This window comes from Gorilla gorilla, chromosome 9, assembly GCF_029281585.2.
Source record: "Gorilla gorilla gorilla isolate KB3781 chromosome 9, NHGRI_mGorGor1-v2.1_pri, whole genome shotgun sequence".
NCBI lineage: Eukaryota > Metazoa > Chordata > Mammalia > Primates > Hominidae > Gorilla > Gorilla gorilla.
In genome coordinates, this window is record NC_073233.2 from 125329621 (window position 1) to 125356718 (window position 27098).

Consider the following 27098-nt stretch of genomic DNA (forward strand, 5'->3'; position numbering starts at 1 on the left):
AGGCAGAGCTCTAGTGGGGAGGTGGTAACGGGGCTGTGAGCCATTCTAGGAAGGAATCCATTAGGGACAGAGCTTCACTCTCTCCCTGCTGCTGCCAGCTCTTGAGCTGCAGCTTCAGATTTTGATCTTGGGCCATAACCTCATAAGTCTGCTGAGAGCCTGCTATGGGCTACCCTTCTCCCTAGGCTCTTGGGGCCTTAAACAGCCACGATGGGGCTTGTCCTATGGAACAAGCATTGACTGTATCTCTTGCCTGCCCTTGGGTGACCTGTTTGACTCCTGATTGTGGGCCCTCCATTAGGATTCCATCTGTGATGTTCCGTATCCATTCTAACCTGGATGCAGAGGTGGGTGGACATTAACCCTGTGATGATATGCCATTCCCCACCCATGGTAGGCGATCCACAGAGCCTGTGGCTCCCCCAGAGCAGCTCTCAGAGGCTGCACTAAAGGCCATGGAAGAGGCAGTGGCCCAAGTACTCGAGCAAGACCAGAGGCACCTGCTGGAATCGAAGCAAGAGAAGATGCAGCAACTGCGGGAGAAGCTGTGCCAAGAGGAGGAAGAGGAGATCCTCCGGCTTCACCAGCAGAAAGAGCAATCTCTCAGGTCCTGCCCTTCCCCTTAGGCATGCTTCCTGGGGCCTTTCAGGGATGTGAGGAGCCAGGGACACCCTCTCAGCCTGGGGACCACTGGGATGCCCATGGTTCTACCAAGACCAACTAAAGTTGGGAAACTTGACCCAACAATTTCTGCTTATGTCTCATTGGTTACACCTAGTTGCAGAGAACACTGGGAAATGTAGTCCTTTAGCTGACCTCTTTACCCAGTAGAATAAAAGCAGGGTTCTGTTGGTAAGGAAGAAAGGGAGAATGGATATTGAGCTGTTAATGAGCCATCTGTCACAGTCCCAGGATGGGAAAGGTACTACAAAAAGGTGTTAACATATTTCATTTACTTGGCAATTTTAACTAAAGGCTAAGTCTTGTCCTCTTGTACAGAACATCCAAGAGTGGTAGAAAATTATTATTTTTAGATGATACCTAGCAAAGTATATATAAAACATTTATGCTTAATTTAGAGAATGTAAAACAGAAAACCAACATACAAGTACTGGGAAGTTCGGAGCAATCTCTCATGAGTCCAGCGCAGGAAGCACTGACACAGGGTCTGTCCTTATATCACATCCTTGTGGGTCCTCCACCAGGGAGCATCCCAAAGAACAGACACCTCCAACCCCCTAGCATCCTCCAACCCCCTAGCATCCTCCTCTTCCAGCCAACTGAGAATTGGGGCAGGGGCCCACCCAAGCAGGATGTGACTCACCTTAAGGTGCAGCACCTTGGAGGAAATCCTGGCGCTGTGTCCCTGCCAGCCCACCAGTCTTCTCCCCTCTTGCTGGCCACCCTGAGCTTGGCTGACTGTGCTTTCCATCTCTCTCCCAAGGCCCCTGACTCCAGAGGCCCTCTTAGGTTGTGGGGAAGACTGGCATGCCAAAAGTGTCTTGATTCATGGCCTGGAACATAGCAGTTGCTGAACAAATGGTAGCAATTACTTTTCAATTGAAATCAATGCATATTCAGGCATTCTTGACTAAGTGATTTCTCTGTGGACAGTGCCTTCAAGGCCTGGCTTTCTTCAAACTAGTTCATCACCAGAACCTGTTTCTGTTTATGCCCAAGCCTTTCTGAGGAATGGGCTCTCCTTCCCTCTGCTGGGAACTTCCATGTGGTAGAAATTTCTGGAAGCCACAGCTGATCTTGTAACAAATATTTCTGGAATGAGAAGGCAGGCAGGCTGGCCCTTAGCTTCTTTCACTGTAAAATGAAGGGATTGGACTTAAAACTTCTAAAGTCCCTGCCAGCTCTAACACTGTGTTGCTGTGTGTAAAATTTAGCCATAGGACAAAGAGAAAAGGTTTCTGGGGAATCTAGAAGGAAGGATTTTTACTTAATTCAAATTTTCTCTCTCTCTTTTTTTTTTTTTTGAGACAGAGTCTTGCTCTGTCGCCCAGGCTGGAGTACAGTGGCTTACTCGGTTCACTGCAAGCTCCGCCTCCCAGGTTCACGCCATTCTCCTGCCTCAGCCTCCCAAGTAGCTGGGACTACAGGCGCCTGCCACCATGCCTGGCTAATTTTTTTTTTTTGTATTTTTAGTAGAGACGGGGTTTCACTGGGTTAGCCAGGATGGTCTCGATCTCTTGACCTGATGATCCACCTGCCTCGGCCTCCCAAAGTGCTGGGATTACAGGCGTGAGCCACTGTGCCCGGCCAAATTTTCTCTCTTAATGGAAAAAAGTAATGGTGTTAGTATCTTGAAATAGGAAAGAATCCTAAGTCTTTTTTTGGCTTTAGGATTTGCTACAGAAGCTTTTCAAAGGAATTGTCTTCCGAATCACGTTTTTCCTAGGTTTGAATTCCCTGAGCGCACAGCACACATCCCCTGGTCGTGCGGGGCTGTGTGAGGAGTTACCCAAAAAGGATGTGGTTTGTGTAAGCAGGGGGATGTCTGCTTAGGATGAAATGGCCACTGTTGTTGGTGTGTAAATAAGATAACCTTTCGTAGATATCATGGCTTGCTTATAGTTTGGGGCTGGATGATGCTGTTCAAATTCAATTAATTTATTAAGCACCTACTTTATGTCAGCTACTATGTGTGGTACCTGGGATATAACAGATTTTAAGACAAGATTCTTTCTCTTGAGAAGCTCCCAGACTTGCAAGGAAAACAGAGATACAGAAGATGAATTATGATGCCATGTGACGCATGGTGCAGAGTAGCATGGGATAAGAAAGGTCCACATGTAAAGTGATGGGAACAGAAAGATGAATTGATGAGCTTGTAGGGAGTTGGAAAGACTTCCCAGAGAGGGAGCTGGGTGTTGAGGAATGAATATGGGTTTGCCAGATAGAAAAGGGAATTCTTGGCAGAGAACCTAGGAAGGAAGAGTGTGGTAGAATGGAGGGATGGTGACTCAGCTGATGTGGCTAGAACAGAGTCTGTCGGAGTGAAAGAATGTGGAATCTGGTTGGGTGGCTATAGCTATCCTTGAGTGAGTGTCATGCTGAGGTGAAGCTGTTGACAGAGGGGAGCCTTTGGAAGAAGTGCTGTACTACCGAAACCCAGAAGCCAGTAGTTTGCTTTTTTTTTTTTTTTTTTGGAGATAGAGTCTTGCTCTGTTGCCCAGGTTGGAGTGCTGTGGTGTGATCTCAGCTCACTGCAACCTCTGCCTCCCAGGTTCCAGCAATTCTCCTGTCTCAGCCTCCCAAGTAGCTGGGGTTACAGGTGTGTGCCACCATGCCCGGCTAATTTTTGTATTTTTAGCAGAGATGGGGTTTCGCCATTATGGCCAGGCTGGTCTCGAACTCCTGACCTCAAGTGATCCACCTACCTCGGCCTCCCAAAGTGCTGGGATTACAGGCATGAGCCACCACGCCTGGCCATTAGTTTGCTTCTTGAAGCAAAGGGGAGTTCATGGTCCCTTTGTAATCCTGGGAGGTATTATGGGAGGCAGCAGTGGACCTAGAGGCTGAGGTTAGACTCATCTTTAAGATTTAGGAAACTTTGACTGGGCGCAGTGGCTCACACCTGTAATCTCAGTGCTTTGGGAGGCTGAGGCTGAAGGATCACTTGAGCCTAGGAGTTCAAGACCAGCCTGGGCAACATAGCGAGACTCCATCTCAACAATTAGCTGGGTTTGATGGTGCATGCCTGTGGTCCCAACTACATGGGCTGCTGAGGCGAGAGGATTGCTTAAGCCCAGGAGTTTAAGGCTGCAGTAAGCCATGATCACACCACTGCATTCCAGCCTGGACAACAGAGCAAGAACCTGTCTCCAAAAAGAAAAAAAAAAAAAAAGATTTAGGAAGTTTCTTAGACAGGCAACAGGGCTATTGGAGGCTGAGAGCCATAGCTTATGAATAGAAGAAAGACCTTTGTGGTTTCTCTGACAACCTAGCCTTTCCTTTCCATCTCAGTTCCTTGAGGGAGCGGCTGCAGAAAGCCATTGAGGAGGAGGAGGCCCGGATGAGAGAGGAGGAAAGCCAGAGGCTATCCTGGCTCCGAGCTCAGGTCCAGTCCAGCACACAAGCAGATGAGGACCAAATCAGGTAAGTGTGTGCTTACCTGTGAGCTGCCCAGCCCTGCGGAGGCGACCCCAGGGTGCACAGGCACGTTCCCATTCCACTGTGTCCACCCAGGGCTGAGCAAGAGGCTTCCCTGCAGAAACTGAGAGAAGAGTTGGAGTCTCAACAGAAGGCTGAGAGGGCCAGCTTGGAACAGAAAAATAGGCAAATGCTGGAGCAGCTCAAGGAAGAGATAGAGGCTTCGGAGAAGAGCGAGCAGGCTGCCCTGAATGCTGCAAAGGAGAAGGCTCTGCAGCAGCTGAGAGAGCAGCTGGAAGGGGAGAGGAAAGAAGTAAGCCAGTCAAGTGGGGACCTCACCCTCTGACCTGTGTCTGGGCTGCCTGGGGAGGGACTGAGTGTACAGGGAGAAGAAGGGCAAGTCTCAGGTGGGCGTGCAGGCTGGGGAGCCAGGTGGGAGAGTAGGTCTCACACACAGACAGGCATGGGAGACAGCGAGGTGACCACCTGGGCCCATTACTCCATGTGGACCGAATCGGCTCATGACAGGGCAGAGGATGCAGCAGGCATCACAAGGCCCCTCCAGGGTCAGGCTGGATGGCAGTGGCGGCTGGAGGTTGTCAAGCAGAGAACCCTCAGAGGCTTGAGGGGGAGCGTCCTGTGGATTTGAGAAAGTTCATGACTGAAAGAGATTTAGCCAGACCAGAGGTTTTGAGACAAGGGCGCTCTGTCCCTCACTGTCTCTGAGGGACAGCTGCAAGGGCCTCACTCCCCACTTTTCTCTCCTTTCTTAGGATGAGAGGCTAGCAATATAGCAGGGATTTTCTCTCTGTCCATACTCCCTCTACTCCAGTCAGATGGTGGGCTTCTGAAGGTTTTAGCACAGTCTCTCTGAGCACTTGTAGTACAGTGCACTTCCCTACTCTTGCTGTAGTGTTTTCCTTGTCTAATAGCTGCAGCTTTGCACCTCACCAAAATAAAAAGAAAGTTCTACATGGCCTGACTTAATGACAGCATCCAACCTGGCCCCCTGGCTTGGATCTTATTTACCAGCATGAGCACCATCTGTGGATCTGTGGCCTAGTCTAAAGGCAGGGGGTGGGAGCAGAGAGCCGAAACTTACTGCAATGCCCCTCTCCTCTGACCTTCATGTTCCTGTTCATTTGCCAGTTGTAGACTTCAGGGGCTGAGTTATTTCAGAGGAACAAAGATGTGCTGTGCTTCCCCGTGCTTCCCTTGACCCTGATCTCGAGGGCTTGGGGGTCGGTAGTCTTCCTGGCTCCGCCTCCCACCATGATCAGTACCTGGCCAGCTTCACTCACAGTCCCTTTGCTCCTCCCCAGGCTGTGGCAACGCTGGAGAAGGAGCACAGTGCTGAGCTGGAGCGGCTCTGCTCCTCATTGGAGGCCAAGCACCGGGAGGTGAGATGCAGCATCCTGGGCCCCCTTCATGGCTGATTAGCAGAATTCAGCCCCATCCCTGGCTACTAGGCAGCGAGCCTCTCCCTCCAGCCCCGGGGTATGGATGCCGGGTCCTCAGAACACATCCCCACACAGCAGCTGTACAGTCTGTCTGAGGGTCACACTCCCCTGTGTGTGCGGGGGCCTCCTCAGGTGGTCTCCAGCCTCCAGAAGAGGATAGAGGAAGCTCAACAGAAAGAGGAGGCCCAGCTGCAGAAGTGCCTTGGGCAAGTGGAGCACAGAGTTCACCAGAAGGCTTATCATGTGGCTGGGTATGAGCACGAGGTGAGCGCCGCTCTGTGTCTTCCACAGTCGTGTACGCCTGTTGTGGACTCTCTTACAGTCAGCTGAGCCGGCCTAGTCTCAGTGGCCTCCAGTTTGCTTTGGATGGCTCAGCTGGGGTTAGCATTTCTAGTTCCCTTTGTATGCCTTAGTTCCCTTGAAGCCAGGTACTCCTCCAATCTGATGCCCCTGTATGCATGTGGGGAGGGGGTGTTGGGGTATGGCTGTGTGCTGACCATGGTGTCATGGCTGTGTGATGTCCATGTGTTGTGTGTGTGTGGGGAGACTGGGGAAATGTGTGTAAGACCTTCAGGTGCAGCAGGCCCTGAGTGCTGGTCCGCCTCGGTTCTTCATGCCACATCCCTGCCGTCTCCCCTGCAGCTCAGCAGTCTCCTGCGAGAGAAGCGCCAGGAAGTGGAAGGGGAGCATGAGAGGAGGTTGGACAAGATGAAGGAGGAGCACCAGCAAGTGATGGCTAAGGCCAGAGAGCAGTATGAAGCTGAGGTAGCTCGGCCACATCCCCTGCGCGCATGCACACACATGCACACACACATGCACGCACATGCACACACACCCCGGGGTCCTTCCCACCTGGCTGTGGGGCAGAGGAAGGGGATAAACTGTGGTCAGGGATTGTGGGAGGTTTTCCTTCCTGGTACCCTGCCACGATGATGTTTTTTGCCTTTTTTATTAAAACATGAGAAAAACCTCCACCTAATGGGGGGCAATTCCTCTTTTATCAGGCAGGCTGTACTTTCTTCTGATAGTAAAAAGAACCCCCATACATTGAGCTTGTACTGTGTGCCAAGAACTGTTCTGAGCTCTTTGTCTATTTTACCTCATTTAGTCCTCACACCAGCCTTAGGAAGGATCTACTATCATTATCTCCATTTTAAAGATGAGGGCACTGAGACTTGGAGAGTTTAAGTAGCTTCCCAAGATCACACCCAGCTAATAAGTAGAAGAGCTAGGATTCAAGCCCAGGCCATCTGACTCCAAAGCCTTCAGTTTCCTCACTGCAATGCTGTGTCACCAGGGTTCCTCAACATCTCGGGACACCAAGAAATAGACTGGCAAGAGCCAAGTAATACTGATATTCTCCCCATTTTAAGCCTTTGGTCTTAAGGTAGGAAAGTTCAGCGACTTGAGTGTACCCAAGCTGGCCTGCCTTGCTCACATTGAGGGTGAACAATGGATGGGTAGAGGGTGGCTGACTATAGCCCACAGCTGGGACCCTGCAGGGCGTTAAGACTACTGCTCCAGTAACTGGAACCAGTATCCCAGACTCTTTCTAGGATCTTTCCTAGGGCAGAAATAGCAGTCCCATGATGAAATTTGCCATATCCCTTCCCCCAACCAATTATGACCTTGCTGAAGAATAGTGATAATTTATCAGTGACCTCTCATTCCTTAAAGAGGAAAAGTTGTATATGGTGGAGCCATAGGGAGAGCCAGAGAGGGAATCTGTCATGGTGTCTGACCAGCCTCTGCTTCAGCTCTAGAGGGCTGCAGGCTTGCTGGGGCCAGGGCCGGTGCTGTGCTTGTAACCCTCCTCTTCTCCAAGAGCTGGCTTTAGGGAGCCGACGTTGTCCCTGATCTTACTGATGCAAGGCTGCAGGGCTGGGGGAGCTGTGATTTTTGTGGTAGAAGGGGCTGCCGCAGCTTCCCACCGGTGGGCCCACCCTCCTTGCAGGAGAGGAAGCAGCGGGCTGAGCTTCTGGGGCACCTGACCGGAGAGCTGGAGCGCCTGCAGAGGGCCCATGAACGAGAACTGGAGACTGTGAGGCAGGAGCAACACAAGCGTCTTGAGGACTTGCGGCGCCGGCACAGGGAGCAGGTGAGGGGCCTGGGGCAGGGTGAGCCCACTGTGACCCCTCCATGCACAGTAGGAAGGTGCTGGGAGCAGACGCATGGCCCCAGCAGGATGGAGCCTGACAGCTTCTGGAGTGAGAGTCTCTCACTGGCCATCTCCAAGCTGGGGCATCCTTGCTACTTTGTTTTCTGGGCCAGGAAACACACTCAGGATTAGAACTAGAGGTCAGCCCCTGTAAGGCATTGGGGTTGGCACCTTTGCATCTCCTTGCCCCAGCAGGAAGTAAACAAGGAGTGGAGCCTTCCTGGGAGGCTGCAGGGACACACAGCGAGGAAGCCTGAGCCCAGAGTGGAGGTTGCGGTGTGGCATGGTGGGTTCTGGAACCCCCTCCTGCCCCTCAGCTAATGCCTTACACTCTTTCTATGCTTATGTGTTTCCCTTTCTGGGCAGGAAAGGAAGCTCCAGGATTTAGAGTTGGACCTTGAAACCAGAGCTAAAGATGTCAAGGCCAGATTGGCTCTGCTGGAGGTCCAGGTGAGGGATCTGCAGGAGTCCTTGACCTCAGAGTCATAGCTTCTCTAGCAGAGGGCAGGCTCTGCCCCTCAGACCTGGGGTCTGCAGTCAGCCAGAAAATCCTGTCTCTTCCCTGCAAGGAGGAGACCGCCCGGAGGGAGAAGCAGCAGCTGCTTGATGTGCAGAGGCAGGTTGCTCTGAAGAGTGAGGTTTGTCTCCCTGTTTTGTCCTCCCTCCTGTTCTTCCTCCATTTCCTGTCTTTCTTCTCCCTGTTCCCCACATTTTGTTCATCTGATCTGTCCAGGGCACTGGGGTTCCAAACTCTGTTGGCCAGTATTCCACAAATAGTGCCACTCTGTGGACCCCACTTGGGAACCTCAAGGGAGTGGGGCTGTGGTAGGACAGGAGCCTGCAGACCTCTTGACCTCAGAGGTGGTGACTTCAGTGGCTCTGAATTCATCCCCAGCCTGTCCTCCTTTGGCTTCCCTACCCTCTCGTGCTGTCTCCTCCCTGCCTTCTCTCTGTGCTGTCTCTGGGTGCTTCTATCTTTCCTTTTGCCCCTAGGAAGCCACAGCCACCCATCAGCAGCTGGAGGAGGCACAGAAGGAGCACACCCACCTGTTGCAGTCAAACCAGCAGCTCCGAGAAATTCTTGATGAGCTGCAGGCGCGCAAGCTGAAGCTGGAGTCCCAAGTGGATCTGCTGCAGGCTCAGAGCCAGCAACTGCAGAAACACATCAGGTGGCGTGGGCACCCTGCACTTAGCCCCGCTGGCTGCCTCCTGCCTGCCCTCTGACCTCTGCTGCTTGTGTCATGGCCCAGTTAATAGGGAGAGGTGGAGTCCCAGCTTGGGAGCTAGGCAGAAGAGCCTGTGGCTACATTTTGTAGGGAGTTGGGGTTGTTAAGATTCTGTGAAAAGCAGGGGATCTCTGGTGCTATTGTTTGTGCCTCAGCCCTTCCTCAGGGACTTTGACGGATGGGAGTGAGGGGGTGGAGATGGTTCTGACCCACTTCACCCCTCCCCCCCATCGCCAGCCGCCACCCTGCCTCTCAGTCCTCTTTCCTTCCACAGCAGCCTGGAGGCTGAAGCTCAAAAGAAGCAGCACCTGTTGAGAGAAGTGACAGTTGAGGAAAATAATGCTTCCCCACATTTTGAGTCAGATCTCCACATTGAGGACCTGAGGAAATCTCTTGGGACAGTGAGCTGGGGGCTGGGGGCTGGGGCACCAGGATGCTGTGGGGCATTGGGAGGGGCTGGGCATCAGGGGAGTACTTCCAGAGGGGACAGCTCATCAGGAGGGGTGGAGCCTCAGGAGGGGAGGAGTAGAAGGTGGGCCAAGGCATCAGGAAGGGCTGGCTCTGTTCTCTATGTGACCTGGTCTGTTCTTATTCCCAGCTACCGGTCGTCTCCACCAGTCAGATGATATCTATAAGTAAACAGTGCCTGGCAGCTAGAGAGCCATTTCCTTGTCTAGACCACTGGGAGGGGCTTTGGGGTCTTGAACCTGCAGGGTGTCTGCTTTTGCTACACTCAGTGGACTTTTCTACCATGTGTCCCTAGAACCAGACCAAAGAGGTGTCTTCTTCTCTCTCCCAGAGCAAGGAGGACTTATACTTGGACAGGTGAGTTCCCATAGCCTGTCTTATCTGAGGTTAGGGTACCATGAAGGGGTAAGTGAGTACCTGCATCATAGAGCTGGGGTGAGCTGAAGTGAGGAGACAGTGATCACCAGTGGGGCTTAGTTCATGGGGAAGGCTCCGGAGGATTAAGGAATCTTCTCTTGCAAGCCAAGAAACTGCCCACTGTGACCTTTGACATGGCATTCTCCTCTAGTGGAGAAGCAGATTGCTGGAAGTGTTTGGTCATCCATCTGGAGGCCCCAGGCCCGATCCCTCTCAGAGTCAGGGTGGGGGCACTGTCAGTCCCAGGCACTGCGCACTGTGGGTATTGAACAGTGGCATCCCTGCACTCACAGTGCCCAGCCCCAGCCCAGCAGCTCTGGTCTGTGCTCAGGGTGGGCATCTGCCGGGGAAGGGGCTGTGTGACCCGGAGCAGAGTTCTTAGAGGCTTCTGTTTTCCTTCTTCAACTCTCCTGCTCCAGCCTGTCCTCCCACAATGTCTGGCACCTCCTCTCTGCTGAGGGGGTAGCCCTCCGTAGTGCCAAGGAGTTCCTTGTGCGGCAGACACGCTCCATGCGGAGGCGGCAGACAGCTCTGAAAGCTGCCCAGCAGCATTGGCGCCATGAGCTGGCCAGTGCGCAGGAGGTGGCCAAAGACCCACCAGGCATCAAGGCCCTGGAAGATATGCGCAAGAACCTGGAGAAGGTCAGGAGCTTTGGGAAGGGCCTGCCAGCCCTGTGTGGGGGAGGCGGGGGGAGTCAGCAAAACAGTCCTTTGGGCTCCCCCTCAGTTGGTCATTCTCGGGACTCCATGAGAGTGGCCACCTTGGCCCTGGGTCACTTATATTTACTTGGCAATGCATAGTATGCAAACACCTTTTCTAGTAGTAAATAATTTAAACCTCATGATAACACTATTAGTCCATTTTCATGCTGCTGATAAAGACATACCTGAAACTGGGAAGAAAAAGAAAATTGAACTTACAGTTCCACATGGCTGGGGAGGCCTCAGAATCATGGCAGGAGGCGAAAGGCACTTCTTACATGGTGGCAGCAAGAGAAAATGAGGAACAAGCAAAAGCAGAAACCCATCATAAACCCATCAGGATCTCGGGAGACTTACTCACTATCACGAGAACAGTATGGGGGAAATGGCCCCTGTGATTCAAATGATCTCCCACAAGGTCCCTCCCACAACACGTGGGAATTATGGGAGTACAATTCAAGATGAGATTTTGGTGGGGACACAGAGCCAAACCATATCATTCCACCCCTTGCCCCTCCATATCTCATGTCCTCACATTTCAAAACCAATCATGCCTTCCCAACAGTCCCCAAAGTCTTAACTCATTTCAGCATTAACCCAAAAGTCCACAGTCCAAAGTCTCATCTGAGACAAGGCAAGTCCCTTCTGCCTATGAGCCTGTAAAATAAAAAACAAGCTACTGACTTTCTAGATACAGTGGGGATACAGGCATTGGGTAAATACAGCCATTCCAAATGGGAGAAATTGGCCAAAACAAAGGGGTTACAGGGCCCATGCAAGTCTGAAATCCAGTGGGGCAGTCAAATTTTAAAGCTCCAAAATGATCTCCTTTGATTCCATGTCTCACATCCAGGTTACGCTGAGGCAAGAGGTAGGTTCTCATTGTCTTGGGCAGCTCCGCCCCTGTGGCTTTGCAGGGTGCAGCAGTGCAGCCAGAAGGCAAACCCTTCCCAGCTGCCTTCACAGGCTGGCACTGAGTATCTGCGGCTTTTTGAGGTGCATAGTGCAAGCTATTGATGGATCTACCATTCTGGGGGTCTGGAGGACGGTGGCCCTCTTCTCACAGCTCTATTAGGCAGTGCCCCAGTAGGGACTTTGTGTGGGGGCTTTGACCCCACATGTCCCTTCTGAACTGCCCTAGCAGAAGTTCTCCATGAGGGCCCCGCCCCTGTAGCAGACTTTTGTCTGGGCATCTAGGTGTTTCCATACATCTTCTGAAATCTAGGCGGGGGTTCCCAGACCTCAGTCCTTGACTTCTGTGCAGCTGCAGGCTCAACACCACATGGAAGTTGCCAAGGTTTGGGGCTTGCATCCTCTGAAACCATGGGCCAAGCTGTACCTTGCCCCCTTTTAGCAATGGCTGGAGTGGCTGGGATGCAGGGCACCAAGTCCCTAGGCTGCACACAGCATGGGGACCCTGGGCCTGGCCCACGAAACCATTTTTTCCTCCTAGGCCTCTGGGTCTGTGATGGGAGGGGCTGCCCATGAAGACCTGTGACATGTCCTGGAGACATTTTCCCCATTGTCTTGGAGATTCTGCTCCTTGTTACATATGAAAATTTTTGCAGCTAGCTTGAATTTCTCCTCAAAAAATGGGTTTTTCTTTTCTTTCTTTTAATTTTTTAATTATACTTTAAGTTCTGGGATACATGTGCAGAACATGCAGGTTTGTTACATAGGTATATACGTGTCATGGTGGTTTGCTGCACCCAAACAACCGGTCATCTACGTTAGGTATTTCTCCTAATGCTATCCCTCCCCTAGCCCCCAACCCTGACAGGCCCCGGTGTGTGATGTTTCCTTCCCTGTGTCCATGTGTTCTCATTGTTCAACTCCCACTTATGAGTGAGAACATGCAGTGTTTGATTTTCTGTTCCTGTGTTAGTTTGCTGAGAATGATAGTTTCCAGCTTTATCCGTGTCCCTACAAAGGACATGAACTCATCCTTTTTTATGGCTGCATAGTATTCCATGGTGTATATGTGCCACATTTTCTTTATCCAGTCTATCATTGATGGGCATTTGGGTTGGTTCCAAGTCTTTGCTATTGTGAACAGTGCTGTGCTAAACATATGTGTGCATGTGTCTTTATAATAGAATGGTTTATAATCCTTTGGGTATATACCCAGTAATGGGATTGCTGGGTCAAATGGTATTTCTGGTTCTAGATCCTTGAGGCATCACCACACTGTCTTCTACAATGGTTGAACTAATTTATGCTTACACCAACAGTGCAAAAGCATTCCTATTTCTCCACATCCTCTCCCAGCATCTGTTGTTTCCTGACTATTTAATGATTGCCATTCTAACCAACGTGAGATGATATCTCATTGTGGTTTTGATTTGCAGTTCTCTAATGACCAGTGAGGATGAGCTTTTTTTTATGTGTTTGTTGGCTGCATAAATGTCTTCTTTTGAGAACTGTCTGTTCATATCCTTTGCCCACTTTTTGATGAGGTTGTTTTTTTTTTTCTTGTAAATTTGTTTAAGTTCTTTGTAGATTCTGGATATTAGCCCTTTGTCAGATGGGTAGATTGCAAAAATTTTCTCCCATTCTGTAGGTTGCCTGTTCATTCTGATGGTAGTTTCTTTTGCTGTGCAGAGCTCTTTAGTTTAATTAGATCTCATTTGTCAATTTTGGCTTTTGTTGCCATTGCTTTTGGTGTTTAGTCATGAAGTCTTTGTCCATGCCTATATCCTGAATGGTATTGCCTAGGTTTTCTTGTAGAGTTTTTATGGTTTTAGGTCTTACATTTAAGTCTTTAATCCATCTCGAATTAATTTTTGTATAAGGTGTAAGGAAGGGGTCCAGTTTCAGTTTTCTGCATATGGCTAGTCAGTTTTCACAACATCATTTATTAAATAAGGAATCCTTTCCCCATTTCTTGTTTTTGTCAGGTTTGTCAAAGATCAAATGGTTGTAGATGTGTGGCGCTATTTCTGAGGCCTCTGTTCTGTTCTATTGGCCTATATATCTGTTTTGGTACCAGTGCCATGCTGTTTTGGTTACTGTAGCCTTGTAGTATCGTTTGAAGTCAGGTAGCATGATGCCTCCAGCTTTGTTCTTTTTGCTTAGGATTGTCTTGGCTATACAGGCTCTTTTTTGGTTCCATATGAAATTTGAAGTAGTTTTTTCTAATTCTGTGAAGAAAGTCAATGGTAGCTTGATGGGGATAGCATTGAATCTGTAAATTACTTTGGGCAGTATGGTCATTTTCACAATATTGATTGTTCGTATCCATGAGCATGGAATGTTTTTCCGTTTGTTTTTGTCCTCTCTTACTTCCTTGAGCAGTGGTTTGTAGTTCCCCTTGAAGAGGTCCTTCACATCCCTTGTAAGTTGGATTCCTAGGTATTTTATTCTCTTTGTAGCAACTGTGAATGGGAGTTCACTCATGCTTTGGCTCTCTGTTTGTCTATTATTGGTGTATAGGAATGCTTATAATTTTTGCACATTGATTTTGTATCCTGAGACTTTGCTGAAGTTGCTGATCAGCTTAAGGAGATTTTGGGCTGAGATGATGGGGTTTTCTAAATATACAGTCATGTCATCTGCAAACAGAAACCATTTGACTTCCTCTCTTCCTATTTGAATACCCTTTGTTTCTTTCTCTTGCCTGATTGCCCTGGCCAGAACTTCCAATACTGTGTTGAATAGGAGTGGTAAGAGAGGACATCCTTGTCTTGTGCGGGTTTTCAGAGGGAATGCTTCCAGTTTTTGTCCATTCAGTATGATATTAGCTGTGGGTTTGTCATAAATAGCTCTTATTATTTTGAGATACGTTCCCTCAATACCTAGTTTATTCAAAGTTTTTAGCATGAAGGGGTGTCAAATTTTATCAAAGGCCTTTTCTGCATCTGTTGAGATAATCATGTGGTTTTTGTCATTAGTTCTGTTTATGTGATGGATTGTGTTTATTGATTTACGTATGTTGAACCAGCCTTGCATCCCAGGGATGAAGCCGACTTGATTGTGGTGGATAAGCTTTTTGATGTGCTGCTAGATTCAGTATTTTATTGAGAATTTTCACATTGATGTTCATCAGGGATATTGGCCTGAAATTTTCTTTTTTTGTTGTGTCTCTGCCAGGTTTTGGTATCAGGATGATGCTGGCTTCATAAAATGAGTTAGGGAGGAGTCCTTTTTCTATTGTTTGGAGTAGTTTCAGAAGGAATGGTACCAACTCCTCTTTGTAACTCTGGTAGAATTCGGCTTTAAATCTGTCTGGTCCTGGGCTTTTTTTGATTTGTAGGCTTTTAATTACTGCCTCAATTTCAGAACTTGTTATTGGTCTATTCAGGGATTCAACTTCTTTCTGGTTTAGTCTTGGGAGGGTATATGTGTCCAGGAATTTATCCATTTCTTCTAGATTTTCTGGTTTATTTGCATACAAGTGTGTACAGTATTCTCTGATGGTAGTTTGTATTTCTGTGGGATCAGTGGTAATATTCCATTTATTATTTTTTATTGTGTCTATTTGATTATTTTCTCTTTTCTTCTTTATTAGTCTGGATAGCAGTCTATCTATTTTGCTAATCTTTTCAAAGAACCAGCTCCTGGATTGATTGATTTTTTTAAAGGGTTTTTTGTGTCTCTATCTCCTTTAATTCTGCTCTGATCTTAGTTATTTCTTGTCTTCTGCTAACTTTTGAATTTGTTTCCTCTTGCTTCTCTACTACTTTTAATTGTGGTGTTAGGGTGTCGATTTTAGATCTTTCCTGCTTTCTCCTGTGGGCATTTAGTGCTGTAAGTTTCCCTCTAAACCCTGCTTTAGCTGTGTCGCAGAGATTCTGGTACATTGTGTCTTTGTTCTCATTGGTTTCAAAGAACTTACTTCTTTTCTTTTCTTTTTTCTTTTTTTTTTTCTTTTTGAGACAGAGTCTTGCTCTGTCACCCAGGCTGGAGTGCAGTGGCATGATCTTGGCTCACGCAAACTCTGCCTCCCAGATTCAAGCGATTCTCCTGCCTCAGCCTCCTGAGTAGCTGGGATTACAGGTGTGTGCCACCATGCCTGGTTAATTTTTGTATTTTTAGTAGAGACGGGGTTTCACCATGTTTTTCAGGCTGGTCTTGAGCTCCTGACCTCATGATCCTCCTGGCTCGGCCTCCCAAAGTGTTGGGATTACAGGCCTGAGCCACCACACCCAGCCTTGAGTGAGTTTCTTAATCTTGAGTTCTAATTTGATTGCACTGTGGTCTGAGAGACTGTTTGTTATGATTTCTGTTCTTTTGCATTTACTGAGGAGTGTTTTACTTCCAATTATGTGGTCAGTTTTAGAATAAGCACTATGTGGTGCTGAGAAGAATGTATATTCCATTGATTTGGAGTGGAGAGTTCTGTGGACATCTGTTAGGTCCACTTGGTCCAGAGCTGAGTTCAAGTCCTGAATATCCTTGTCAATTTTCTGTCTCGTTGATCTGTCTAATATTGGCAGCGGGGTGTGGGAGTCTAAGTCTCTTTGTAGGTCTCTAACAACTTGCTTTATGCATCTGGGTGCTCCTGGGTGCATATATATTTTGGATAGTTAGCTCTTCTCCCTTTACCATTATGTAATGCCCTTCTTTGTCTTTTTTATCTTTGTTGGTTTAAAGTCTGTTTTATCAGAGACTAGGATTGCAACCCCTGCCTTTTTTTGCATTCCATTTACTTGGTAGCTATTCCTCCATCCCTTTATTTTGAGCCTGTGTGTGTCTTTGCACACGAGGTGGGTCTCCTGAATACAGCACGCTGGTGGGTCTTGATTGTTTATGCAGTTTGCCAGTCTGTGTCTTTTAATTGGGGCATTTAGCCTGTTTACATTCAAGGCTCATATTGTTATGTGTGAATTTGATCCTGTCATTATGATGCTAGCTGGTTGTTTTGCCCATTAGTTGATGCAGTTTCTTCATAGCATCGATGGTCTTTACAATTTGGCATGTTTTTGCAGTGGTTGGTAGCGGTTGTTCCTTTCCACGTTTAGTGCTTCCTTCAGGAGCTCTTGTAAGGCAGGCCTGGTGGTGACAAAATCTCTCAGCATTTGCTTGTCTGTGTGGATTTTATTTCTCCTTCACTTATGAAGCTTAGTTTGGCTGGATATGAAATTCTTTTCTTTAAGAATGTTGAATATTGGCCCCCACTCTCTTCTAGCTTGTAGGGTTTCTGCAGAGAGATCCGCTGTTAGTATGATGGGCTTCCCTTTGTGGGTAACCCGACCTTTCTCTCTGGCTGCCCTTAACATTTTTTCCTTCATTTCTACCTTGGTGAATCTGATGATTATGTGTCTTGGGGTTGCTCTTCTCGAGGAGTGTCTTTGTGGTGTTCTCTGTATTTCCTGAATTTGAATGTTGGCCTGTCCTGCTAGGTTGCGGAAGTTCTCCCGGATAATATCCTGAAGAGTGTTTTCCAACTTGGTTCCATTCTCCCCATCACTTTTAGGTACACCAATCAAACGTAGATTTGGTCTTTTCACATAGTCGCATATTTCTTGGAGGCTTTGCTTGTTCCTTTTCATTCTTTTTTCTCTAATCTTGTTTTCACGCTTTATTTCATTGTTAATCTTCAATCTCTGATATCCTTTCTTCTGCTTGATTGATGCAGCTATTTATACTTGTATATGCTTCACAAAGTTCTCGTGCTTGTTTTTCAGCTCCATCAGGTCGTTTATGTTCTTCCCTAAACTGGTTATTCTAGTTAGCAATTCCTCTAACCTTTTTACAAGATTCTTAGCTTCCTCGCATTGGGTTAGAACATGCACCTTTAGTTCAGATGAGTTTGTTATTACCCACCTTCTGAAGCCTATTTCTGTCAGTTCATCAAACTCATTCTCCATCCAGTTTTGTTCCCTTGCTGGCGAGGAGTTGTGATCCTTTGGAGGAGAACAGACATTCTTGTTTTTGGAATTTTCAGCATTTTTGTGCTGGTTTTTCCTCATCTTCATGGATTTATCTACCTTTGGTCTTTGATGTTGGTGACCTTCAGATGGGGTTTTTGTGTGGATGTTCTTTTTGTTGACGTTGATGCTATTCCTTTCTGTTTGTTAGTTTTCCTTCTAACAGGCCACTCTGCTGCAGGTCTGCTGGAGTTTGCTGGAGGTCCACTCTAGACCCTATTTGCTTGGATATCACCAGCGGAGGCTGCAGAACAGCAAAGATTGCTGCCTTTTCCTTCCTCTGGAAGCTTTGTCCCTGAGGGGCACCCACCAGATGCCAGCTGGAGCTCTCCTGTACGAGGTGTCTGTCGACCCCTGCTAGGCGGTGTCTCCCAGTCAGGAGGCATGGGGGTCAAGGACCCACTTGAGGAGGCAGTCTGTCTCTTAGCAGAGCCCAAGTGCTGTGCTGGGAGATCCGCTGCTCTCTTCAGAGCCAGCAGGCAGGAATGTTTAAATCTGCTGAAGGTGCGCCCACAGCTGCCCCTTCCTCCAGGTGCTCTGTCCCAGGGAGATGTGAGTTTTATCTGTAAACCCCTGACTGGGGCTGCTGCCTTTCTTTCAGAGATGCCCTGACCAGAGAGGAGGAATCTAGAGAGGCAGTCTGGCTACAGTGGCTTTGTGGAGCTGTGGTGGGCTCCATCCAGTTTGAACTTCCTGGTGACTTTGTTTACACTGTGAGGGGAAAACCTCAGTAATGGCAAGCCTTAGTAATGGCAGATGCCCTGCCCCCACCAAGCTCGGGCATCCCAGGTCGACTTCAGACTGCTGTGCTAGCAGCATGAATTTCAAGCCAGTGGATCTTAGCTTGCTGGGCTCTGTTGGGGTGGGAGCTGGAACTAGACCACTTAGCTCCCTGGCTTCAGCCCTGTTTCCAGAGGAGTGAATGGTTCTGTCTCACTGGTGCTCCAGGTGCCACTGGGGTATGAAAAAAACTCCTGCAGCTAGCTCAGTGTCTGCCCAAATGACTGCCCAGTTTTGTGCTTGAAACCCAGGGCCCTGGTGGTGTAGGCACCCGAGGGAATCTCCTGGTCTGCGGGTTGCAAAGACTGTGGGAAAAGCGTAGTATCTGGGCCAGAATGCACTGTCACCCAAGTCACAGTCCCTCGTGTCTTCCCTTGGCTAGGGGAGGGAGTTCCCTGACCCCTTGTGCTTCGTGGGTGAGGCGATGCCCACCTTGTTTTGGCTTGCCCTCCATCGGCTGCACCCACTGTCTAACCAGCCCCAATGAGATGAGCTGGGTACCTCAGTTAGAAATGCAGAAATCACCTGCCTTCTGCATTGATCTTGCTGGGAGCTGCAGACTGGAGCTGTTCCTATTCAGCCATCTTGCCAGCCACTCCAGGGTTTTTCTTTTCTACTGCATCATCAGGCTGCAAATTTTCTGAACTTTTATACTCTGTTTCTCTTTTAAAATGAAATGCTTTTAACAGCACCCAAGTCACCTTTTGAATGCTTTGCTGCTTAGAAATTTCTTCTGCCAGAGACACTAAATCATCTCTCTCAAGTTCAAAGTTCCACAAATCTCTAGGGCCGGAGCAAAATGCTGCCAGTCCCTTTGCTAAAACATAACAAGAGTCACCTTTGCTCCAGTTCCCAACAAGTTCCTCATCTCCATCTGAGACCACCTCAGCCTGGACCTTATTGTTCCTATCACTGTCAGCATTTTTGTCAAAGCCATTCGACAAGTCTCTAGGAGGTTCCAAACTTTCCCACATTTTCCTGTCTTCTTCTGAGCCCTCCAAACTGTTCCAGCCTCTGCCTGTTACCCATTTCCAAAGTTGCTTCCACATTTTTGGGTATCTTTTCAGCAACACCCCACTCCTGGTACCAACTTACTGTATTAGTCTGTTTTCATGCTGTGGATAAAGACGTACCTAAAACTGGGAAGAAAAAGAGGTTTAATTGAACTTACAGTTCCACTGGGGAAATGATTCTGGGGAAGCCTCAGAATCATGGCGGGAGGCAAAAGGCACTTCTCACGTGGTGGTGGCAAGTAAAAATGAGGAAGAAGCAAAAGCAGAACCCCCTGATAAGCCCATCAGATCTCGTGAGACTTATTCACTATCACGAGAACAGTATGGGGGAAATGGCCCTCATGATTCAGATTATTTCCCTTCAGGTCCCTCCCACAACACATGGGAATTGTGGGAGTACAGTTCAAGATGAGATTTGTGTGGAGACACAGAGCCAAACTATATCAATAACCATTTATAATGTGCAAGGCAGTAGTAATAGTCCCATTTTCCTGGTGAAGAGTACGACTAATGTTTAGTACTTTCAAATCCAGTGCTTTGCCTTTCCATTCTGTCACACTAAAGACTTCGTTTGTACATGAAAGTCTTTTGAACACACTTAGCAAAAGGCTTTGAGTTACTTACCCACCCTGCTTCTCTGATAGCCTAATTTGCAATGAAAAGGCAGATACTTCATTATTATTAGTTGGGATCACAGATCTTTGACCAGTTGAGGGTCCTGGCAGGGTGAGCTCTCTTGGATCACCTGGGCCCTTAGAAATCTGATGGTGCTCAGCCAAGTGCAGTGGTTCATGCCTGTAATCCCAGCACTTTGGGAGGCTGGGGTGGGTGGATCACGAGGTCCGGAGTTCAAGACCAGACTGACCAACATGGTGAAACCCTGTCTCTACTAAAAATTAAAAAATTAGCTGGGTGTGGTGGTGCACGCCTGTAATCCCAGCTACTCAGGAGGCTGAGGCAGGAGAATTGCTTGAACCCAGGAGGAGGTGGAGGTTGCAGTGAGCCAAGATCGCACCACTGGACTCCAGCATGGGCGACACAGCGAGACTCTATTTCAAAAAAAAAAGAAAAGAAATAGTGTTTCTGATGGTGTTCAGAACTGGTAAGGGGCTCAGGCCCCGATGGCCCCTAGGACTGGCTTGGGGTCAGCAGAGAGCAAGGGGCTGGAACAGACAGAGGGGCAGCTTCCCAGGGTTATATACGTGCTGCCCACGACCCTGTCATTGCTCTGCTTAACCCCTCTCAACCATGGTGGTGGTGGTGATGAGAGTAATCATAATTGGAGCAGTGATAATAATAACCATTTGCGGCTGATGTGGTGGCTCATGCCTGTAATCCCAGTGCTTTCGGAGGCTGAGGCTGGAGGATCACTTGATTTTGAGACCAGCCTGGCCAACATTGCAAAACTCTGTCTCTACAGAAAAAAAAAAAAAAAAAAAGAAAAAAGAAAAAAGAAAAAAAATAGCCAGGTGTGGTGGCACACATCTGTAGTACCAGCTACTTGGGAGGCTGAGGTGGGAGGATTGCCTGAGCCCAGGAAGTTGAGGCTGCAATTAGTTGTAATCAGGCCACTGCACTCCAGCCTGGGTGATGGTGAGACCTCATGTCTAAAAACAATAATCATAATAAATAATAACCATTTGGTTAACAGTAACCATTTGAGAGTTTTAAGGTGTGGGCATGGTGGTAAGCATGTAACATAGTAACATACTCTTTCTTTTGTAATTCTCACGACCCTATGAAAAGTCATAGTTCTCTTTTCCAGATGAGAAAGCAGACTATAGTAATTTGTTCAAGATCACCCAGTCAGCAAATGGCAGGGTTGGGACTCCAGCGTCTGTGTGGGTAGTCATTTCTCCTCTGTTTTCTCCTTGGCTGCAGGAGACCAGGCACCTGGATGAGATGAAGTCGGCCATGAGGAAAGGCCACAACCTGCTGAAGAAGAAAGAGGAGAAGCTGAATCAGCTGGAGTCCTCTCTTTGGGAAGAGGTGCAGCCCCATGTCCACATAGTCCAGTGGGCCCTGGCCTTCCTCTTCTGTTCTTGGGATTGGGTTGAGTTCTTTGGTCCTGCATCAGGGGGAGTTGGGCCTCTAGGGCCCAGGATTGGGCAGTAGGCTTGTCTACTGGCTGATGAAGGTGGCAGTGGCTTCAATTCTGAGTTTGTTGAAGACACCTGTGGGTTTGGATACCTGTGCTGAATGGTCCGGAATATACCTGGAACCTCTTGCTAAAGGTGCCTGAGAAGAGGGCCAAGCCCTTACCCTGCCCTGGTCCCTAAGGAGAGGTGTGACCAGGGTGTCAGGAATGGACACACGTGATAGGTTTTCCTACCTGCCTTGGGACCTTGTGGACTTTCTCCTAGATGTCTGAGGCTTAGGTGTAGCGGGGGAGGCTTAGGTGGAATAACACTGCAGGGAGAGCTTACTGGGAAGGGTGGTGGGGGTCTGTGTGGACCTGATGGCACTGTTGTCTCTGTCTCAGGCATTTGGGACATATGCTGAGCCTTGCCTCCCTCCCACCCTGCTGTGAGGCAGCCTGTGTGATTTGCTTCGCCCAGGGTATCTGGTGGAACTCTGGGCCCCAGAGGAGTCTACTCACCAAGTCCTCAGTTCCCACACATCACAAGGGCGACAGCCTACATACCACCTTGAATTTGTAGCAACAAAATTGCTAGGAGAACAAATGGAGATGGCCATATTTCATGGATTTGTGTAAGAAAACCAGCTTAAAGACAAAACATAAAGAAGAACCTAGCTCAGTGTCCCAGCCACTTCCTAGGAAGGAAAAAGGAAGGGTAGAAAGCATGCGGGAGGGGTGGGTCATAACTGCTGACTTTACCCCGCAGGCCTCAGATGAGGGCACTCTGGGAGGATCCCCCACCAAGAAGGCAGTAACCTTCGACCTCAGTGACATGGACAGCCTGAGCAGTGAAAGTTCTGAATCTTTTTCCCCGCCTCACCGTGAGTGGTGGCGGCAGCAGAGGAGTGAGTGGGGGAGATGCGGGGTGAGGACCATGGTATCCATGGAATGGGAGGAACTTGGGGAATAGAAGAAGAGCTCTCTTCCCTCAGCCCTGCAGAGGGAGGCCTCTGTGAGCCGGTGTCTGGACTAGGTGCTCGATCAGTGCTGGGAAGGAATCAGGCCATCTAGGTTTGCCAGCACGTGGGGCTGAAAGGTCAGGGAAGCCCTCTGAATGCTGCAGAGCACTCTACGATGTGACCACTGGCCTTGCTGACCTCTTCTCTTCCAGGGCCTCCTTGAGGAGGCTTTTCTCTCTCAGCTGCTCTGGCCTGTATGTGACAGAAGGGCCCTCTCCCCTTCCTTCTCTCTGGGGTCCTGGGCCCTTCACCCAGGGCCTTGCCCTGGAAACCTGTTTCTCATGGCCAGCTTCTCACTTGCACTGTCTGGAACACAGAAGCCCTGCCATCCCTGACCCCCTCATAAGGTTGAGGGGCTGTTGTCTGGAGAAGCAGGGAGGGTGGCCAGTAGGGTCCTCCATGACAGCTGTGTCTGGGAATAGTCCAGGGTCCTGAGCTTGAGTCCCTTCCCACCATCCACCTCTTTTCTTTCAGTCGACTCAACCCCAAGTCTCACCTCCCGCAAGATCCACGGGCTTAGCCACTCCCTCCGGCAGATCAGCAGCCAGCTGAGCAGTGTCCTCAGCATCCTGGACAGCCTCAACCCTCAGTCGCCGCCGCCGCTTCTCGCCTCCATGCCAGCCCAGCTCCCTCCCCGGGACCCTAAGAGCACCCCCACCCCCACCTACTATGGCTCCCTGGCCAGGTTCTCAGCCTTATCATCTGCTACACCCACGTCCACCCAATGGGCCTGGGATTCAGGGCAGGGGCCCAGGCTCCCCTCCTCTGTGGCTCAAACGGTGGACGACTTCCTGTTGGAGAAGTGGCGCAAGTATTTTCCATGTAAGCCCCACTCTGGGCGGAGCCTTCCCACCTGCCTCCTCCTCCTCCTCTTCCTTCCTTTTCTTCTACCCTCTTTCTCCTGCTCCTTTTTTCCTCTTCCTCTTTTGCATCCCTTTGCCACACCTCTCCTCCCCCAGCGTTGCCATAGTCCATTGGTCCATTGACTCTACCTGTGGGTCCCTGGGGAAGGAGACATTGCAGGTGGCCCTGCAGCCAGGACTTCTATGGGTTGGGACGGTTTAGATGGAGCCTGGCTGACTGGGGCCTTTATTATGGATTCTGGAGCTCAGCAGAACCTAAAAGGTCATTGTTGTCATTATCTTAATAGCTACCATCTTGTGCAATACATGATGGGCCAAGCAGTTTATATATATTTTTTCATTTAGTTCTTAATTCTCTGAGGTAGTAATTATTTATCCCCATTTTACAGATGAGGAAACTGAGTTTCAGAGAGTTTAAGTAGTATGCTCCAGGGTACCCAGTGAGTGAGTAACAAACTCAGTTGTGACCCCATGTCTCTGTGACTCCAGGATTCTGCTTGGAACCTCTTGGCTGTGTGGCTAATTCTTGCTTCTGAGCCAGGTGGCCTCCCCGGGTCTCAGCCCTGCTGAGGATTATGAAAAGCCATAAAACACAAGGCATTTGAAGGAAAACAAAATATCTTCTTTCTGCCCTAACCCAAATTGAAAAGTAGATTAAGTTTTAAAAATAAAATAAATAGGACCATTCCTGTCTCTCACCTGGTCTCTGGCCTCCAGCCACTGAAGCTTTTCCTTTTATTGTTTATTCTGGGGAGGCAAGAGGTGCTGGTGGGCAGGGTGGTGACCACTGCCCATTTCTGAGTCCTGTCCCCATGCTCTTCCAGCTGGCATCCCGCTGCTCAGCAACAGCCCCGCCCCGCTGGAGAGCAGGCTGGGTTACATGTCTGCCAGGTGAGCCTCCCTGGGGGCTGGTTGGGGTGGAACGTCATAGTCGAGCTGCTCACTGTGCCTCCCTGGGCGGGTGGACCTCTGAGGGGAGCAGACCTCCTGGTCTTACCCCAAGAAATCAGGCAGGCCTCTAGTCCACAGAGCTGTCCCCACTTGCCTGGGTCTGAGGCGCCCCTCCATGACCAGGGGAAAGTCAAGTTCACACCGCCAAGGTCCCAGTGGGGAAGGGCTGGGCTTACCCTGCCAACCCCCTGAGGAAGCTGCCCTCTGGCCCCTGTGGGGAGGAGTCAGCCCCTGGTGGGACCCTGCCCCCGCCCCTCCCTCTAGCCCCTCCAGCCCCGGAGTCTGGCCTTTGTCTTTGCCCTTGAGCTCTTGTTTGCTTCCTGTGGCTCCCTTATTCCCCCAGTCCTGCTGAGCAACATCTGGAGTGAGAGGGACACCCTGTGGAGGAGACAGACGGGCAATTATTTAAACCTGTTATTAATTTTCCATTCATCTCATTCCTTGCCAAATGTTTTCCCCTCTCCCTCCCTTAGGCAGCTAACAGTGAGTACCCCCCACCAACCCTTTGGCCAACTTGAGAGCTGACGCTGGCCAAGGATTGAGTTGACAGAGGGGAGCGCTTGCTGATGAGATTGGCAGGAGCAGGCAGATGTGGGAGCCCAGAGCCTTGTATCAGTAGCACCCAGCAAGGGGGCAGAGGGCCTCCACCACCTTCCCGTTTGGGAACTGTTCTGGAGGGGCAGATGTTTTGAAGCTTTGAATTGCTAGGGACCTCAGAGAAGCTGCTCTGGTAGCTGAGAGAAAGAGGGAGGAGGCAACAGATGTGATGGCCTCTGTGCATCCTCTGTCACTTCCGCGCCTCCTCTCTCCCCTCCCCCATGCTCTCCTCTTCCTTCCCAGTGAGCAGCTCCGGCTCCTACAGCACTCCCATTCCCAAGTCCCTGAGGCGGGCAGCACCACCTTTCAGGGCATAATTGAGGCCAACCGGAGGTGGCTGGAACGTGTCAAGAATGACCCCAGGTTGTATCCTTTTACCTGGTTCCCAAACTGGGCTGGGCTGTGGGGCCTGTGCTTGTGCCCTGAGGGGCTGAGGAGGACCCTGTTCAGCCTTTGACCCTTTCATGGCCCCTGCCTAGCTATGCCCAGCGACTGCAGTTTTCCTTCACCTTGTGGCCAGACCTCTCTTCTCTTCTACACCCAAGCCAAAAGCTACTTTGAGCCTCCTGCAGCTGGGCCTTGATGAGCACAACAGAGTGAAGGTGTATCGCTTCTGAGGCCCTGAGCAGGGGCTTGGGGCAGCCCAGCCTCTCCTCCACCCAGACCAAGTGCCTGAGGAGCTGCCTGCCTTCTTCCATCTGAGGAAGCACCCTCCTTCCCCCTTTGACTTGCAGGAGCCACCAGGGACCAGGGGGTTGAGTGGAACAGTAAAGCCACACATTCTGTGACTATATAACCTATCTTGGGCTAAAATGTGTGGACTTGTACGAGCTCTTGTCATTGACATGGCAAGCTGATGGTGTGCGGTGGCTGTGGGGTATCAGGGCCGGGAGCCCTTTGGGAGGAAGGGAGGCGTTAGAGGAGCTGCCTTCGGAGGCTCAGGGAGTCCCCTTTGGAGCTGGTTGTTTCCTTGGCCCTGCAGCGCACTGCTCGGGGCTCCCAAGGAGGTTGTGCATATGGTTCTTAGTTCATCAGGACAAAGACCCCCAGCATGTGTGTACCCTGGGACCCGGTTTCTCTGGGCCCACATCTATCTCCAATACCTCAGCCTCAGATCGGACCCTTTCTTTTTTGTCTTTCTTCTCTTAATTTTTAAATGCCTCTTTTCTTGAGCATTCCATCTCTCTTTTTAACTCTCTCAGGATTGGGCTTAGCTGTCCAGAGCCCTGCCGGAGGGTGCTGGGGGCTGTCCCTCTGCAGGCACTGTGTTTTCCTCGGGGGCTGTCCTCAGAAGCACCCCTCCTGCTCCCTGGGGCTCCTCAGGGAGCCATTTCAGCTGGAGTCTCAGGTCTCAAACACAGCTTCTCCGGGAGGCCAAAAAAAGACTGGGATGGCTTCTGGTCCTCATGACGGCTTTTATCCTCCTGGGACACTTTGGGTATATTCATGGGCATTGTTTCCATCTGTCTTTTCTACCTGTGCCACCCCTGCCCTGATTCCACGGCTGCCTCAGGCAGGCAGGCAAGGGGCTAGGCCGGTGCCCGGCCCTGGCAGCAAGGGGTCTTTGTGCAGCTGGAGATGCTGCCGTTGTGGCAGAGCGTCCTGCAGCCCCGCTTCCATCAGCAGGCTCTGGGGTGGGGGCTTTGCACGGGATGCTCTCTCATGTTTGTTCCATTGTTTAAATAAAATGCACTTATTTTTGTTTTTTTTTTTGCAAGCTGTGGGGTTGCCCTTGCTTCTCTGACACAAAAATTAACTCCTTCCGTCCTCCAACTCATTTCATGGTCATGGAATAAGAAACTAAGATCCAACTGGCTGTTGATCTCCTCAGATGCCTTTTAAGCATCAGCCCACTACATAGAAAACTCCGTTTCATCACGTGTGCTTTGGGAATAGCTTATGTGGTGCACCAACTCTAGTGATAATCCTGGGTATTTTCTGCATCACTTAAATCTCTGCAGGTCCATTTTCTACAAGGCAGTCATGTAAATGTGTCTCCTTCTTTTGGGAGGCCTTTGCCTCCTTCCTGAGAAGGGAGGAAGGAAAAATGAATATTCATAGAACACTGCCCTATGTAGTATCTGATTTAATCATCGCAACAATGTAGATATTGATGTAGATATTTTCTGCTCTGTTTTTATGGACGAGGAAACCAAGGCTTAGAGAACCTTTACATGCCTGGGGTCCCCAGTAAAGTAGCTGAGCTCCCTACATGTGCAGTGTCCCCACACTCCATCCCTGCACCGCCAGAGCGCCGTCTTCCCTACTACCAGTCCTTGGGAAGTGCTGAATTCGCCATCTCCCTTTGCCTCTTCACAGCTCTCCCTCCTACCAGCTGGAGACCCGTGGTGCCATTTCCCAAAGGCTGATTGGTGTTTTCCCCATGCAGACAAA

General features: G+C 49.6%; 1 protein-coding gene across 37 annotated transcripts in view; it reads left to right on the forward strand.

Moving 5' to 3' along the window:
• The window catches only part of CEP164 (centrosomal protein 164), a 93270-nt gene extending 66849 nt beyond the window's left edge, over nt 1-26421 (forward strand). For 22 of the 37 annotated variants that reach the window (XM_063693537.1, XM_055354978.2, XM_063693538.1 and 19 more), the window contains 19 exons: nt 398-607; nt 3976-4107; nt 4198-4414; nt 5424-5501; nt 5694-5825; nt 6204-6326; nt 7516-7659; nt 8086-8169; nt 8289-8357; nt 8713-8888; nt 9220-9346; nt 9709-9770; nt 10250-10472; nt 21076-21183; nt 22041-22179; nt 22768-23115; nt 23981-24047; nt 24948-25070; nt 25225-26421. In XM_063693537.1, the coding sequence (XP_063549607.1) occupies nt 398-607; nt 3976-4107; nt 4198-4414; nt 5424-5501; nt 5694-5825; nt 6204-6326; nt 7516-7659; nt 8086-8169; nt 8289-8357; nt 8713-8888; nt 9220-9346; nt 9709-9770; nt 10250-10472; nt 21076-21183; nt 22041-22179; nt 22768-23115; nt 23981-24047; nt 24948-25070; nt 25225-25321 (2659 nt within the window). In that variant the 3' untranslated portion in view covers nt 25322-26421. Of the gene's footprint in view, nt 1-397; nt 608-3975; nt 4108-4197; nt 4415-5423; nt 5502-5693; nt 5826-6203; nt 6327-7515; nt 7660-8085; nt 8170-8288; nt 8358-8712; nt 8889-9219; nt 9347-9708; nt 9771-10249; nt 10473-21075; nt 21184-21676; nt 21902-22040; nt 22180-22767; nt 23116-23980; nt 24048-24947; nt 25071-25224 lie in introns of those variants that run through there. The other 15 variants (XM_063693552.1, XM_055354984.2, XM_063693545.1 and 12 more) reach the window with 7 other exon arrangements.
• Nucleotides 26422-27098: the final 677 nt, after the last annotated feature.